Raw genomic sequence first — 18,448 nt, forward strand, 5'->3', positions numbered from 1 at the left:
CCTAATCCCGCAAGTGTGCTTAGACATATGCATAGACAGGTGGTTAATGTTGCCTCGTGGCCAAAAACAAGACCTCAAGGATTTTCTCTTTAACTCCAGACAGGTGGCCCTGCTCATTGTTGAGATCCATAGTGTCTGTTTACCAGAAATACTGACATGCATTTCAGATGAAATGATGGACTTTTTGGCATGCAAAGTAACCAGTCTTGGACCGAAGGCAGTCTCGTTTGCGTTTTAAAAAATGAAGGAGCATGTAATAAGAATCTGGTTGGGAGGTCCTGAAGACTAAAAAAAAAAACATTCGGTTCCTTAATTTTCCCCACAAGAAATTCTGGTGGGATCTACACACATATAGAAAAAGGCTGTGAAAATGCTTTTCTAAAAAAATGTTTTGAAAAACACATTGGATTTGGCGTAGCTCACTCTCACCATCTAGAGTCCCATGTGTACATTGCACTTTATAACGCATTTAAAAAGTTTTATTTGCAGCTGTATAACTGAGTTCCCAGTATGCATTCACCACATTGATGTATTACCAAATGCTGTGTAGTACAAAGCTATTGTACTACCAATCTTACTGTATGCTTGTGAAACATGGACCACTTATAAACGCCAACTCCAACTCCTTGAAAGATTCCATCAATGGTGTCTCCAAAATTTTTTACAAAGCACTTGGGAAGACTAATGCCAGTGTACTGGAAGATGCAAAGATCACTAGTGCCGAAGCAATGATTCTTCAGCATCAACTTTGTTGGACTGGTCATGTTGTGTGGATGCCTGATCATCGTCTTCCAAAACAACTACTCTATTCCGAACTTAAAAATGGAAAGTGTAATGCTGGTGGTCAACAAAAGAGGTTTAAAGACTCTCTCAAGGCAAATATTAAAAAAATGTAGTATAAATACCAACAATTTCCAGTCGGGATTCAGGCCTCATCATGGGACTGAAACTGCCTTGGTCACACTGGTCGAAGATCTCCGGCAGGCTAGGGACAAAGGTGAGAGCTGTTTCCTAGTTCTGCTGGGTCTCTCAGCGGCTTTTGATACCATCGACCATACCATCCTTCTGGACCGTCTAGAGCAGGCATGTCCAACAGGTAGATCACTGGACGTCTGTGGTAGATCACCGGGCTCCCCCCCCCCCAAGAAGCTAAAAAATTCATTGTCTTAGCATCCAGGTTGGTCTTATCCTGCACACAGAATGTGTACGTTTATTGGAAAGTAGTAACGCTCTCTTATTTCCCCCCAACCATTTTACCATTTTTCCTTTTTGAGCTTCTGCTGTTTTAGACCAAGGGATTAATCAAGCGACAGCATTAAATTAGCATAATGGTCTTTAAGGGGTTTTAGCACTTCACATTGATGGATTACGTGTTCATTTAGTGCAAATACCCAGATGCCTAAGGAGAATTATGACAGGTTTATTTTCTTGCAAGGAAAAAAACTTTTCCCCTTTTAGCAGGAGCTCCTGTCCAGTGCAAAGCGCTTAAAAAAAAATAGGATATCCAGCGTTAAGAACTACCTTTTACTGTGGCAGAATACCTTTAAATGGATGTAAAACCTTGAAGTTAAAAGGCTTAGATTTACTGAGGAAGCATTACAGCAGGTGAATATTTTGCTTTAGAAAGTAGAATTCATGGGAGACCCCAGTTCTGTAGTGCTAGCCTTCATTTCAGTGGAGAGAAATGAGGGCGAGTCCTGGCTACAAGATAATAGCTAGGGACTGAGAATCGTGAAAGATTGTCTGCATCCCCATTTAACTTTCAAATCCATTGTCCAAGCGCATCTCTGATCTTTTGCCTTATGTCGTAAAGCAGATTGTGTGTCTGGGTGTGTACGCACATGAACAAAACATACATGTGTTAAATTTTTCAAGCTGCTAGATCTCGGCAAGTAGGATATTCCTTACACTTCTAGTCCACTCCCCTCGCCGCCTGATTTATCATGAACACGATATTCTCACCCCTATCAAATTAAGTAACAAGCAATGTTTGGCTAGCCCGTTTCCTTTTTTTAATAGTTTTTATTAAATTATACAGAAAATTTGTATAATTGTATAAATAGTCATTTATACAACCTTAAAATATCCATGACTTCCTTTCTTCTCTTTCCATGGTTCTTTTTACATAGCATAAATCCCTGCATATTTTATATAAACTAAAGGTAAGGTAAAGGGACCCCTGACAATTCGGTCCAGTCGTTACCAACTCTGGGGTTGCGGCGCTCATCTCGCGTTATTGGCCGAGGGAGCTGGCGTACAGCTTCCGGGTCATGTGGCCAGCATGACAAAGCAGCACATGGAAAGGCCGTTTACCTTCCCGCTGTATCTACTTGCACTGTGATGTGCTTTCGAACCTTTAAAGGAGCTGGGACCGAACAACGGGAGCACACCCCGTCGCAGGGATTCGAACCACCGACCTTCTGATCGGCAAGCCCTAGGCTGTGGTTTAGCCCACAGCGCCACCTGCACCCCTATTATATAAACTAAACCATTCAGTAATCCATTATTACTTCCATCAAAACTTATTTGCACTGTTGAATTTATCTTAATACTGCCAACATTTTCAAGTGTACACAATCCCCCCCCCCAATATATTCAATGAACATTTTCCAATCTTATTTAAATGAATCTTCTTCTTCCACGTTAGATCTGCAAGCTGTACGTATTCCATCAGTTGAAGCTGCCATTCTTCTTTGGTTGGGACCTCGCTTGTTTTCCATTTTGGGGCTGACAAAACACCGGCCGCTGTAGTGGCATACTTAAATATGCCTGGGAATTTCCATCTGAATTATCCCCAATAAAAAGGACTCTGGGTTTTATTTGGGAAAGGTGCTTTTAAACATTTTTTTTAATTCATTATAAATTACTTCCCAATACTCTTTTACCTTTTTTTCAGGTCCACCACATATGAAAGAACATACCCTCAACCTCATTACATCTCCAGCAGTTATCTGATTCAATCTTATATTGTACTACTAAGCTTTAATGGGTAGCCTGTTCCCAGTGAGGCAATGAAGTCTTGTATAGGGGTACCTCTAGTCGTGGACACAATCTGTTCTGGGGTGCTGTTCGCACCCCAAAAAGTCCATAACTAAAGCGCGATAGAGCACTTCTGCGCTCGCGGCAAAACCCGGAAGTATATACTATATACTTCCAGGTTTGCCGTATTCGCAACCTGAAAAGCCGCAACGTGAAGCAAATGCAACAAGAGGTATGACTGTACTCACTCAGCTATGGTCCCAAAATTTCCATCTATATGACCCTTCAGATCAGGCACCCCCCAACCTCAACCCTCCAGATGTTTTAGGACTACAATTCCCATCATCACTGACCACTGGACCTATTAGCTAGGGATGATGGGAGTTGTAGTCCCAAAACATATGGAGGGCTGAGTTTGGGGGTGCCTGCTTCAGATGGTTCTTGGACTCCAGCTTCCCTCAATCCCAGTCAATCTGGCTAATGGAGTTGAAGTCCTCACCTAGAATTTCAACCCTATTTTCACCCCAACACTGTGCCCACCCTTAGCCTTTCAACTAATCCCCTCCATATTGATGTGCTCGCAGATGCATAATTATGAGATATCTCAAGGTTTGGTGCCACGTTGGGAGCCTCAAAGAGTAGACCAGACTCTCTACTTTAGACAAATGCCCTCCAATGAATGGAGAGCAGAGGAGGAATTTGGATTTGATATCCCGCTTTATCACTACCCGAAGGAGTCTCAAAGTCGCTAACAATCTCCTTTCCCTTTCTCCCCCACAACAAACACTCTGTGAGGTGAGTGGGGCTGAGAGACTTCAGAGAAGTGTGACTAGCCCAAGGTCACCCAGCAGCTGCATGTGGAGGAGCGGAGATGCGAACCCGGTTCTCCAGATTACGAGTCTACCGCTCTTAACCACTACACCACAGTGCTCCTCTTTGCCTGTGTGCACATGAGGATCTCCTTAATTTCTTGAAACAGATTTTTATGAACCAAGACAAGGCACATCTCATTTGAAGCCTTCATGCTGCATTTATACCCTGCCTTCCTCCAATGGAGCTTACAGGGCCCGTGTCCACAGGACTTCCCAGTAAGCCTTAACCTTACTGCAAGACCACCACATATGATAAAAGGAACCTTATTTCTCTTTACATTTCTAACACTTATTTGATTTGGATTTATACATTTTTGCCAGTTTACTTGGCGTTAGAGAAAGCACCCTAACTTTCTGGCAGGTCTTCTAGAAGCTTAAGGGGCTCAAAGCACACATTCGCTCGCTCACTTCCTTTCCGAGAAAACAACAACCGAGTCACGCAGGGCAGACGTCACTGCACTGACAGGTCAAAGGGATCAACTCTCACCTTTGTGACCCACGTTTCTGTTCCTTAAGCCTCATTCCATCATCTCCAGCACTTTCCAACAAACTCTAAAATGTTCCAATTTTATTGGAACTCCTGCAAATGGCAACCCCAAAATTATACAAGGTACTTACAGAGTTAGTGAAGGAACTATTGATAAAAAAAATGTCCAGTAACTAAGTTTGTTCTTAAGAAGTGTGCATGCACATGAAAACTGATACCCAGAACAAACTTAGTTGGTCTCTAAGGTGCTATTGGAGAAAAAAAATTATTTCGACTGTGTCAGACCTACCTGAATCTGGAACTATTGATGTTAAGATACATTTCCAATGAATACCTCTTTTGGATATGTGACCTGCCCTATGAATACTGCAGTTTATAGCATGACTAGTGAAAAATCAACTGTGCAAAAGCTCAAGAACTATTTTTTCAGTCAGCCCCAAATGCACATTCCTTTGTCCAGCAGTGACATCAGTGATTATGTAGTTTTGCAGTCCTCACATTTAAGCTACCACAACTTCAATTTTCTTTGGCCTGCTCAGACATTACGTTAAGTGCCCCTGCAGAGTTCTCCTGGCAACTGTTCTTGTAACACAAACACAGAGAAGTTACACTTTTGAGATCCTAGAAGTGTTCCTTAGCGATCACAAATATTGCTGCAGATGAGATCTGTGAGCGGTTAGGTGGCTCAAAATGCAGCTCGGTGCAAAACTGGATCCTTTGTATAGCATTTGCAATGATCTCCATTAAAGAGAAAGTGTTTAGGCGATTCTGGCTCTCATGTAGACATTCTAAGGGGCCAAATGCATGACAAAAGTATCACTTGAGAAAGGAAGTTTATTTCAAGCTTCTAAGGGGGTATTACAAACCATAGATAATAAAAACATTAGAAACTATTCCAAAATTGGTTGTAGCTTTAAAATAAAAATCCAAGCAGGTTTTACAATGAAGAACGCTATTCAATGAAATTGTTTAAAAAGACTTTAAAAGTATTGGCTTTGCCATCTTTGCTAACCCATTTTTTTTTAAAAAAAGAAGCTGGGCATAAATATTTCATGCATTCATATGCATTATTTGGTGTTGCATATTATATATCTCGGTACAGCATTTATGTTATCACTGAAGAGTTCACCGCAGTGCACTTATAAATAGTGTAGTCATTATAAATCACATTGAAAACATACTTGCCATTTCCATTGTTACAAATTCAGTATTCCAGTGAACATAGAAATAAAGTAGCTACAACAATCAATAGTTTTACTTTATTTTTTAATATAAAAGTTATTACTCGAAACCCACCCTATCATTTCCCTTCCCTAAATGTAATGCTTTAATTCTTCGAAATAAAAATAAAGTACTAATTCTATATACAGCACATGTACCATACAAAAATGTATCCAAAGTTTCTATTGCTACCAAAGTGTTCCAAAATTAAAAGTTACATAAATCCCCTCATTGAAAGAAAGATTACAAGTTACAAAAAAAGGTCAAATTACACACAACCCATCAAGTTATTTTGTACAACCATTTCCAAGATAGCTTTTTCTCCCAAAGCAAATTGTCTTATGTGCCTATATAAAAATGTATATCAATATACTTTCTCATTTATTTCTCTTTATAAAGCAAAGTAATACATTTTCTACAATAAATATAACACAGGGAGGCACATAAAATCCAGGGGAGATAGATGAGATATGGTTTGCAAGAAATAATGTACTCACAGGCTTTAAGCCAGTTGTGTGTAAAACACAAATAATTTCTAAAGTGATATTTTGGGCAACAATGGAGTGTTTTTGGTGACTTTTCAAGTGATGTACATAGCATAATTTTTTACTTCTGTTGTCTTTCTCACAAAGTACCCTCCAAAATAATGTAATTTCTTCTCTTAAAATACACATTTGCTGTTGTAAATTTACATCTTAACTATGTGGTACTTTGTGCAAAGATTAATTGATTTATGCAAAATCAAACATTCAGAGGTCTTGTTAAAAAGCTACAGATCACATACAAGTTTCATAAGCAGCACCATATCATAATATATGATTTAGCCAAATCTATCTGATGTTATTTACTTCAAGAAACACCTAGCACCTTAAGCTGGAAGGTGGTGCTGAAGTTTTTTTTAAAAAAAAATGAAAAAAAAATGCGGAAAGAAATGGAAATGACAATCTATCCCTTTCCCAGCCAAAATAAAAGAAATAAAAAGGTACATCTAAAATCAGAATAAGTTAAAGAGTTGAATATACATATATGTACACTTTATGAACACTATGAACAAGATATTTTAGTGGAAAAATCCTCCAAACAGCAACACAATGATAAAAAAAAAAATCTTTAAATCAATATGGCAATGGTGATTCAGAGGAACTGCTGCAGAACTCTGCCACTGGATCAATGATTACGAAGTTGCATCTTCAATACATTCTTGTAGACAAAGAAGTTAATTTGTAGATCTCTATACAGGGTGGTTTTTTGTGTGCCTTGGCTGCACCTATGTTAGTCAATATCACTGAAGTCACTGACCGGTTCTCCGTGGACTCTACTGAGATGGTTCATAGCACGATCAAATGCAACCCTTACGGCTTTGCGAATACTTGAGTTCCGACCTTCCATCATTTTTAACTTGTCTATTGTTTCATCAATCCCAAGCGGAATCATTTTGGATTTTGGAAGCCATTGCCTAGAAGAGGATAAGTCAACATCTCAGATACTTATCACCATTCTGGAAAATGTAAAAATGCCCTGGTTCCCGTCCAATTTTTGTTTTAGATCCTCCTTTCCACTCAAAACAATGCTCACAGCAGTTTACAACAGACAATTAAAAATCAACTTCTATTAAAAATTGCAAGGATAACTGTTGGAAATAGAAGAAACCTACACTTACAGATTAATTGGAGTATTAAAAAGCCAAAATGGCAGGGTGGAACAAAAATGTTTGAGTCCAATGTTTAAAACCATACATTACCACCAGCCCCAAGTGGTTTTCAAACAGGGAAGTAAACCAAAATTTCATACAAATCTCGTAATGGACAAATTCTCTAAGGAAATGATTTTAAAACTGTGGTCCATGGAAAAGATGTGCAGCAGTCAAGCACATTAGTATCAGGCCTGCCCTTTATTTTTCAGACAACCAAGGCCATTTCAATGAGGACCATATTATCAAGCAGGCTAACAAGATTACTTTTTACAAACATGGCACTGGTATGAGATGACACTTTCATCATTTCTCCTCCTACGGTCTAAATACACCATCAGGGTGGATATTGAACAGGATCAGAGGCTAACAATGACAAAGATTACACCAGAGTCTGCAGCGGATAAATTCATACATGACACTAAGCCAAGTTAGGGCTACCTGTGAATGATGGAGGTAGCTTTGCTTCTCCTCCACTCACATGGTTAACAATAGCGAGAAGGCCCTCTGCCTGGTTCTCTGTAACCTCACTTCTTGCAGGGAGGGAACCGCCAGAAAGCCCTCGGCGCTGGACCTCAGTGTCCAGGCTGATTGGGATGGAGACGCTCCTTCAGGTATACTGGGCCGAGGCCGTTTGGGGCTTTAAAGGCCAGCACCAATTGTGCTCTGAAACGTACTGGGAGCCAATATAGATCTTTCAAGACAGGTGTTATATGGTCTTGGTGGCCAGTCCCAGTCACCTGTCTAGCTGCTGCATTCTGGATTAATTGTAGTTTCCGGGTCATCTTCAAAGGTAGCCCCACGTAGAGCGCATTGCAGTCGTCCAAGCGGGAGACAACTAGAGCATGCACTACTCTGGCAAGACAATCTATGGCCAGGTAGGGTCTCAGTCTGTGGACCAGATGTACTATTTCATCTGAACCCGAGCTTATCTGCCCCAGATATGCCGTGACTGGTAAAGCAATGAAATGAACCTTGGCCACAGCACATGCTTTACTTGGAGGGACGAAAGCCCAGATAATGCTAAGTCAAACCATGGCTTTAACTCACAGCAGGACCAGAGGAGCAAAACGGTTGCAATTTTCCCTCCATGCACTCAGTGCGTACTTGTTCAAACATGGCTTGGCTTTGTGGTATGTGCAAAGAAGGCCCTTGATCATGACTGGACGTCACAATAAATCATAGTTCATCATGGCAGGAACATGCCTGCTGCTTTTGAGAAGTTCTGAAGCTTTCAATTCAGTTTCTGGTTCACTGTAGCTGATCATTACATCTGAACCTGAAAAAACCATGGTTACTCTTAACTATGGTTTAAAGCAAGCCAACTTCAAACCATGAATTATGAAGGTGGCTCGTTTCAAATAAAGTTCAAATTAAGCTTAGTTTTGCGCTGGAAGAGGGAAAGGGGAAGCCTTTAAGCCCAAGGCTAGCATAGCCTTATTCTTTTCAAAATAAACTATGGTTTAAAACAGTTACTATAGGATGAACCAGGTTTTTCAGAAGCTGGAGCTTTTACACTTCCTAAAATTATTTTGATTTTTCTCTCCTTCTGCAAAATTCCATTTCTGAGCAAATAAGGAGCTGTGGAACCCAGTTTTTTCACATTTTCAGCTGCCCTTACAGTTAAAATATAGTTTTTTCACCTGAGAAAAAATTACGTACCAGCTCCTTTTATTGTCAAAAAATAAAACCAAGAAAAGCTTCTCATCCGATTTGGTCTGCATTTGTTCTCCAATTTTCAACACATCAAGGGGTGGCACTGGTATTGTAACACCATTGTGATGACCAGCAACACGAGGCATTTTAGGGTCAATTATCTATAAAATGGAAGGGAAAGGATAATAATTTAGTAATTCTTCTTAAAGATTTTATTGTATATTAGACAGCTATTTATTAACATAAATCTCAAAACAATGTACACAAAATTAAACTCAATCCACAGGAGCCACACTCTTAATAATATGGTAACTTCCCATACGGTTCCCACATGATCAAGCCCCAGGATGCTACAGCAAAGGATAACTAACTTGTGGTCCTCCAGAGGTTGCTTCTCGTCACCTCTAATATAAATGACAAATAACTCACCAGTGCTGGATAGGAAGGATAACCACTGCATTTGGCCCACACAACTTTTAGAGGCTCAAGGACAGAATTGGAAGCATCCGTTGAAATCCACATGCTGCTGTGCCCAACTTCTAAAGGGGGGGAAAAGAGAGAGTAAATCAGTAACGGCTACAGTTGATGCAATGGTTGACACACTGAAAAGGTAAACTTTGTGTGTGCCCTTTGAGTAGGGCATTAGCATGAAGCAGCTCCTATGTTGTTTGGGCAATTTTAACCAGCTGTTAATCTTTGCTCTTCTACTTGCTCAAGTCTTTGGCGTGGTGAAAACCAGTCCATACCACATAGGTTTCGGAACAAAACATTCCATGCAGAAAAGAGGCTATGTTGTCAACATCAATGTTGGAGGTGGCTCAATATATTGTTATACATTGTTCATAGGCTGATGGGGAGAACAGAGTAACATATTGACCAGTTTAACCAGTTAATATTATGCATGCAGGAGCCACAGATACGTTGAGCTGAGAGAAATTTGTTGGCTGTGGCCTTTTAAGACCCTTGAGTGATCATTTCACAAATTGAAACTGGCAGTCCTGTGGATTCTGCTCTCCTGTTCTTTAGCGTAGATTTGAAGAAGAAAAATCAAATGGTAAGCCAACTAACTTTTAGTCACGGTAGACCCACTGAAATTAAGTTTGAGCCATGAACTTCAATGGGTCGATGCTGAGTAAAGGTTAGTTGAATAATAATGATGCTTTTGACTAGGAAACTCCTATAGCCTGTTCACAAAAACCTGCAAAAACCACAATTCCTGCAAAGGACAGTAATTAGTTTTACATGACATGGAAATAAGTAGGACTGAAATAACTGATCACATCAGTTGTAAGGCCACAGTCATGGTCCCACGTTAAGTTGGTTGAATCACATTCTGGAACTATAATAAGGAACCTGGAAGTGGGGATGCAAGTTCTATGGCTTGATTTGGAACTTGACAAGGTAGAAAAGTTAGGTCCATACTGAATTTGAGGTAGAAATGCTATAAAATCGCTTGTTTTGAATGTGAAAAATGTTTGATGAGCAACTAGCACTTTTAAACCATTTTTTTCTACCATAGACATTGCTGGGGTTTGGTTTATTTATATAAGGCATTTATTCAGCAACCCTTTTGCCAAAAACTCTTAAAGCAGCTTACAAAAAATTATAATTAGATGGTCCTTGCCCTCGACTTGCAATTAAGAAAAAGGAGAGTGGGAGCGGGTGGACTTTTTGGAAATACTTTTGTTTGTACTGCATCTTTTGCAAAACTTTTTACTGCAACAGATCAAGGGGAATGTCTAACTCATGCCATTACCTAGGAGGTTTTCCCCCCCTTAAAAATAAATAAAATAAAAATACATTTTCTGGTCATGTGTTTGCCTAAGCTCCCACGAATGAGGAAATTTATGAGCAACAGTTTGAAAGGCATCCCATTTTACGAGACAGAGAAGTTTGCAAGTAAGAAAGGTCCTCCCACCACCCTGCCATTCTGTGCACACAGCAAACCCAATGTTCAAAAGATCAATACGAAGTGTGAGTGAAATTTGGTCAAATTATACCCTACTTCAGTTACATTCTATATGCCAGATTTCACACTGACACAACACATGGTTTTAATTTTCCAAAATAATAGTTTATAAAGTGAACCAATGTAGGGTGAGGGTTAGTCTGATGGATAAGGAATCCTCATCAGCCATGAAGGCTAAGGTACCACAGAGTTTTTGCGAGGATGAAATGGAAGAGGCAGAACCATGTATACTACCTTGAGCTCCTTGGAGGAAAGGAAGCATAGAAAATTATTTCAAGTTTATACAGTGGAACCTTGGTTCTCGAACGCCTTGGTAATCAAACATTTTGGCTCCCGTATGCCAAAAAACCAGAAGTAAGTGTTCCGGTTTTTTAATGTTTTTCGGAAGCCTAACGTCCGATGCGGCTTTCAGCTACCGTTTCGGACTTCCGGAACAGATTATGTTCGAGAACCAAGGTACCACTGTAATATTAAATTACCAATACACAGTTCTGCTTTCCGCCGTTATAACTAGAAATGGAGGCATGTGTGTTGTGTTTTAATCTTATCAAATGACTAGGACTTCTCAACAACTCAGTTTCACGCAGGCTCTTCACGAGCATCTCAGCCAAGTCCAACAGACTTGAGGCACTTACAGACTGAACTCCAGAAAAGCTGATATATGGTTCAGATGTAATGATGGCATAAGTTTATGCCCAGGACCTTGTTCCACAGTGTTGTGAATTATACATAGAGTTTCTGAGCAGGCAACTTATGAAGAGGCCCCAGCACCTATAAACAGAAGTTTAAAACGGACAGTGGCCATTTTGTGGCGGAAAGCAAACCCTAGTTGTGTCTGTGTGCATGTCAACTCCTCCTCCTACCATCTTAAACAGTCCCTTCCATCTCTCATCATTTGTGCTAGTTGTGTATTTGTAACATGGAAGGGTAACTTTGGTTGCATGTTAGCTTCAGCTGCATTGACCCCACATGTCTGTTCCAGTGAACAGACAGATCTGGGAGTTAGGCTGAGCAACGGAAAGCCTTTGAGGAGAGAGGTTATTACCCCTCTATTGCTATCCATACCAGGTCGCTCAACCTTTGCTACTGTGTCCTTTCGTCTAGAAGATCAAGATAATCGGGCGACAGCAAAAACTGCAAAAAATTTAGCAGGGGCAATTAGAATAAGATGTATTATTGGATCATTGATGTAAACCTCCAGAATGTATTTTGTATAGTTAAGTTTTTACCTCTATCTTCAGTACACTGTATTTTATTTTATTGCTACGGCTAGTGGCTGATGCAAATAAAGGTTCTTCTGATTCTGAACTGCAAGCCATTCTGCTCCAAGGTGGCGGCGAAGCTTGAACTAACCACAGCATGGATCCCGTACCATACTGCCTCAATAATGTGTCTTGTTCTCAGCTGCGATTTCCTGGCATTTTGGAGCAGAGTCAACATGGAAAGCCCTGAACACAACATGCAAACTAAGAGTTCTTTGTTAATTGAATTTATTTGTTTAGTGACACCAGTGTGTTAAGGCAATATATTGAACAGGGAAAATATAGTGCTTGAAGGGCTTACAGTTCATGTTAGATGGACAAAAGAAGTAATGAGGGCGTGAACAAGAGACAACAGCTGAGGGAAAGCAGATGAGGTGAGGCGAGGCTGGAGCGGGAAAAGCAATGCTAACAAAGCCTTGAGGTGGAGATGTGTTAAAGGGAATGGTTAAATAGTCATAAGGGACCAACTGCTATAATCACAAAGAACAGGACACAAGACAAGGAAATAGGAGTTTAAAGGTGTAATGGGTGTTCAAAGGAGATCAATTTTAACGATGAATTTAGAAAAGGGTGCACAGGAGGGAAATACGGGTAGGAGGGGGTTTGTGTCTGTTATGATCCACCTCAAAATGTCTGAGGCAGAGGAAATAAGAGATCGATTAGTAGGAGACAAGTTGGGAAACCTAATGGGTATCATCAAGAGGTAGACACAAATAGGCAAAGTCTCACATTCATCTGGCCACAGAATTAGATGTCCTGGGAAGGCATCACCCTTCATTTCTAGAGAGCAGGCAGGAAGAAACGCCAGATATTTTTTATAAATACATAGCGTAAATATATCAGTTACCAGCCGCAATTCTTGCTGCTTTTGCGTAGTTTCCATTTTCAATGCATGATATCAACTCACTTCGGTCTTCTAACGTGTGTCTTCGTATAAGCGCTGGTTTGCCTTTCCCGCATTTTGGCAGGCTAAAACTAGAAACATTTGAAGTGTCAGAAAACACCACCACCACAACAACAACAGCAGCTTGCAGAAACACATAAATCGTTATACTTCTTTACAATCGTTATACTTCTTTTCATGAACATGGCCATTTATATGCCAGAAGTCTCTCACCCCAGTAATTAATATTACTGTTGGGCTGCCCACTTCTGAAATCCAGTGAAGATTCTTCCTTGAGGAAAGAAAATGGTTGGTTTTTCTTACCACTTCCCTCACTGTTCCAGAGGGTCCTGCAACCCTCCAGAGAATATTTTCAAGAGGCACAAGGGAAATGACAAACTGGAGTACCTCTGCTTATGAGAAGTCTAGATCCAAATAATTCTATTTTGAACATACTTTAACTTTGGGCTAGTAACACCACATCTTTTACCTTGAATTACACAGCAGGCTGTTACTTGAGGATATACTAGACTCTGATGCACAACGGCGACGAGGTTCAACTTTTCTCCCTGGAGTATCATTTAACTCCGTCTCTTTACTGCCATCTCCAAAACCATTCGAAAGACCTGGCAGGTTAACAAGAGAAAAATACACATAATTTGGAAGTGGATTGTATTTTCATACATGTTTCAATATATACTTATGTGCATGTTTTAGTACCTCTGTTAATAGAGCTGTAACATGTGCAAGAGGAACAAGATTAAACGTTAAATAGTTAAGAGAAACATGCAGAATGTGTAGACAACAGTGAAGATAAAGGTGGTAAAATCAAGGGACTGATACTTGTTGCAAGATATATCAAACAGTGCCGCTCCTAAAGCAATGCATGCAGAACGAAGTCTATGCAAACATACAAAAGACAGGTCTACATTTTCATTAAATATCTAAAAATTAAAAGAATGTGAGTTAAAGCATCTGAATTGCAAGTGTCAGCAAACTCATTCTATTCCTCAAATGGTCAGAAGAAAATGGAGAATGGCTGTCTCCAACATCCCAGCATCGTGAGGACCAGTCTGGTATCAAATAGGCGACTCCTTACTTTCAATAGAGCTCTAGAAAATGCTAACATTGTCTGCACATATTCAATTTAGGAATCAGAACCTATGTACAGAAGCCTAATACATCACTAAACTAGTCTAAAAGTTGACAACCCAAACAGCTTATCTGCCAACTTTAAAATTTGATCTTCTCTTATTTTAGAAACAGGAATGGTAGTGTCTCGTATAGTAATGATAAATAAAACTGAACGATGCTTCAATTGACCGTGAATGAAAATTGTACATAAGATTCAACAGATGCATAAAATATCTTGAGGGCACGCAGGTAACTCGCAACTCACGTACATTTTTACATTGCTGAAGTCTGACTGGTTGAAATCCCATAAATTAAGAGCATGGAAAGCAGAGAGCTTTTTGTGCAGGGTATTCCCGGGGCAAGAAGAGCTTTTAAGCTCCCTGTCTGGCTCTGGGAGCCTCTTGCAATATCTTAGAAGTCCCTTTTGACTCCCCCTTAAAAGCTCTCTGCCTTGCTTGGCGGGGGGGGGGGGGGAGAGGATAAGATCTGCTTGGCACTGGCTGCAGAAGGTAAGATGGCATGGTTCCGCCAGTATACAAACACTTGTGGTGAACACGGCAACGCTAAAATTATGTTTCCTTGGAGTATTGTAAATAACATGTTTCCAATCTTTCATTTTTCAAAAAACGAAACCTGCTCTAAGAAATAACTTTTTCTAGAACTGGTACCGTGTGATGAACAAGTCAGACACTAGTCGATCCAACAAGACATGAACCTGTGGCAATACAAGCTGAAGACAACCAACTGCAATATAGAATGCAGGCAAATGGACATTATAATTTTCCTATACCCACATACGCTCCTTCTTTTCGTTCAGTTAGTCACTCTGCATTTTTACACCAGAATATACCGGGTACAGAAAAATCAAAATGAGAAGCAGTCAACAATAGCTTGTGTCGTGTTAGCTTTGAAGGTTTCAAGAAGCTTCCTTGTTTCATAATTGCTTTATATACTCATTTTACAAGGTGGTGGTGCATAGGCAAAGATTACTGCATTACTGACATTGTGCACAAATCTGACTGAAAAACTACTGTTAGGAAGAGCAGTTATAGGGCCGAAGCCCCATGCAGGTAAGATCTTCATCCTCCTCCAAAACAGGACAACATGAATTGGGGGGGGGATGCTAAATATAAGCTAAATGTAAATGCAATAATATTTGCAAAGTGAATATTTTCAAGTGATATGTACACACAGCAGGGCTTGAAAGAGCCAGCATCATTATTTCTAGGAGACCAGAGGATCAAATGCTTAAATTGAAACCACTGTAATACTGTGTGCTGATCTGTTTTGCGAGCCAAACAGCAAAATATCCGAGGCAAACTAGAAAGACAATTTAAAATTTTTGTACACACACTTCTATATGAGCAGTTCAAGCACAGAGGTTCAAATACCATATCCAACCGAAGTCCATTCCTTACATCCCTGCACTATTCCGCAACTAAAGTACTAATAAATTTCAAAAAAAATGTGTAAAACATACAGGGCTGGTTCAAGCATGACACTAAAATGTAGTCTAGCATTACAAAAATGAGCTGTAGCATGTCTTGCAGCTGTAAGCTAAACGTTGTTGTTGTAGTAGTAGTTGTTGTTGTTGTTTTGAAAAGCTTCCAGATTTCTCTTAGCCACTCTAGAGAAAGGCAAGGGGGAAGCACTCCAAGGTTTGTTTGTGTAATGCTAAACCACAATCCACCATTAAATCCAAACACAGCCATAGAAGTATACAAGAACGTAAATAATAATTTAGCAAGAACAGGGTGGAATCTACACACATATAAAAACGCTGTGAAAATTGCTTTTTTAAAAAAATAATAATATCGAAAATATATATTGAATTTGCCATGGCTCACCATTGCCATCTAGTGTCACATTTGTATATTGCACTTTACAACATACACAAAACGTTTTATTTGCAGCAGTATAGCTGAGTCCCAGGTGTTGCCAGAAACATTTTGGGCTGGACTAACACAAACAATCTACCAAAAATAGAGAGTAATGAGGAAGAAGCACTTGGTAGCCGGATACTATCACTATCTCAAGCAATTTTAGAGACTCTGTTGGAACAATGGTAAAATGGCTGAATCTGTATTCATTTTCTTCTGCATTTGAGATGCTCTGTCAGATCCACACTGAAGTTTTCTGGAACCATTAGTATTCCACGGGAAGTTAACAAACCTTTACAATGATATGTGTTTCTAAGTTTTCATTAGTTGTCCAAGCAACATTTCCCTAAGAACGCACCATTCTTTGCTACAGCTATTTAGAGTACATTCAGAAGAAAAGCCATGTTAGTCTGTTTCAACAAGGTAGTGTGTGGCATTCTAGATGTTAACCGCCTATGAAATTTCATTGTTCATAGTCCAATTCAGATCCTTTGCGCGTCTGATGAACAAACTCTTGCCTACACAAGCTCATGCTGCAAGAAGCTAGTTAAGGGACAAGAGAACACTTTCTAAGTAGTAAAGAACTCTTTGACTACTATTGATGAAGATGTTCTATATAACAATATGTACTTAAGGTTTTCATACTGTGGAAGGAAAACCTTCCTTGCAAAAAATATTATTTTAATAGGGAGAGAGAGAGAGAGAGAGAGAGAGAGAGAGAGAGAGAGAGAGAGAGAGAGAGAGAGAATATATGAATTACTACTTGGGTGTAAGTTGAAGCAGATATGTAACTGCCACAGTAGAAGCTACAACTACAACTACTCCTTGCTGTAACAAAACTAACCATTTCATGGAAACAAAGGACACACAAAACAATAAAAAAATTCTATTTCATTATTTTGAAACTCAAATTATACCCAATCTGTAAATATGAAGTCAAACTTATTGTGTCAAGAGTGTGTAAAATTTATGTAAAAAAAGCAGCAGACCCGTGTCTACCAGATAAGAATTCTCGACTGGTCTCTGAAAAAACTCAATGCAGTAGAAAGCAAACAGTTATGAAGAAATAGAAGAAAAAGGGCAGGTGTTTTTTTTTTTTAAATGAGGAATACTAAAAGTTTGGAAAGTAAACGTAAGATACTGCATTTAGGAATTCAAAATCCCTTTGGTTTAGGAAGTTACAAAACCCTTGCCTAAATCCCTCTCTGTATAACGCAGGATTGGGCTTGCTGATCTGGGCAGTAATTGAGGGTGTCGGCTGGCAAGTATTTTCAATAATCAATGAATGACACCACTAAAATAGATCCTTTTTGCTACCCAGTGCTAGTGCAAAATCATGTTCAGTTACTATAGAGCCCTGTATTTTCTGCAACAAAATAAAGATGGAGAGAAATGTAGTTATTATATTTGGTGAATGTATTATGGAGTCTATATCCTGGCCAAGGGAAGATTAGATTGGCTTGTAGAGGAATGGCGATGGAAAGGAACATTCTTAACCAATCAACCCACAAGGAGCACGTTTGAGGTAAGACTTCTGGGGATTGGTAAAACTGCGACCAATTTATGTCACATAAGATTGCAACATACAACTTCATAACTTACGGAGATGGGGAAATATACTGAATGAAGAGCATAGGTTCATATATATCAAAGACTTCCTCCAACAGGGTTCAAGATATTGATTTTGTTTTAAAGATGGCTGGTGTCTCCAACATGATCCAAAATAATTACTTGAAATGTAATTGTCTTTCTGCGTTCCAAAATGATCATTACATTGAATTCCAGTCCGTGTTCAGGATAATAGAAAATAATTAGGATCCAAATAGATAAATACTCAGCATATTAGTTAATATGAGAACCTGGAAGACAGTGAAAAAGCCATTTAGTCTCACTGAAAGGGAAAAGAGCTTTAATTAAATAAGCCCTCCTCCCAGCAGTATCCAGAGCAAGATTAGCAAAAACTATGCAAACTATCAATGTCTTCTACTAATCATATTTAATGTAATATCTGAAAGTGGAAGACTGAAATATTCTCCACTTTGAATCAACTTCTCATTACTGAAAGCAATAGCAGCAGAGAGCTTAGGGGCATTTTAAATAAGAGATACCATGAACAGGGGCTGCATTTTTGCAGAAATTCATTCCAATGAAAGAAGATGACAGATTAATTTATCCACCTATTTCCATATTTGGAGCATCAGTACCTCTAAAGATGCTTCAACAGTACAGTAAGATATTAGCAGATGAAGCCCAAGGAAGTATCTTGCACATGTGAATTTAGAAGGTGTATTGTGAGTTAGGAGGAGCATGTGCTAAGGGTCACAAGATGCTACTGAACTGGTTTTCAGCACACAGAATTTTTTAAAAAAGGGAATTGTAGGCTTAGGGTGAAGTAACTACTAAATTGTTTATTCC

The 18,448-nt window shown here is 39.4% G+C and overlaps 1 protein-coding gene across 4 annotated transcripts in view; it reads right to left on the minus strand.

The window, feature by feature from the left end:
• Positions 1 to 5,154: 5,154 nt before the first annotated feature.
• Positions 5,155 to 18,448, minus strand: part of BRD1 (bromodomain containing 1) — a 38,825-nt gene continuing 25,531 nt past the window's right edge. For 2 of the 4 annotated variants that reach the window (XM_035127067.3, XM_035127065.3), the window contains exons 9-13: positions 13,510 to 13,645; positions 12,984 to 13,111; positions 9,335 to 9,444; positions 8,912 to 9,066; positions 5,155 to 7,015 (exon numbers count right to left, since the gene is read on the minus strand). In XM_035127067.3, coding sequence (XP_034982958.1) covers positions 6,832 to 7,015; positions 8,912 to 9,066; positions 9,335 to 9,444; positions 12,984 to 13,111; positions 13,510 to 13,645 — 713 coding nt within the window. In that variant the 3' untranslated portion in view covers positions 5,155 to 6,831. Of the gene's footprint in view, positions 7,016 to 8,911; positions 9,067 to 9,334; positions 9,445 to 12,983; positions 13,112 to 13,509; positions 13,646 to 17,743; positions 17,893 to 18,448 lie in introns of those variants that run through there. The other 2 variants (XM_035127066.3, XM_035127068.3) reach the window with 2 other exon arrangements.

This window comes from Zootoca vivipara, chromosome 9 (assembly GCF_965207765.1).
Source record: "Zootoca vivipara chromosome 9, rZooViv2.hap1.1, whole genome shotgun sequence".
Lineage (NCBI taxonomy): Eukaryota > Metazoa > Chordata > Lepidosauria > Squamata > Lacertidae > Zootoca > Zootoca vivipara.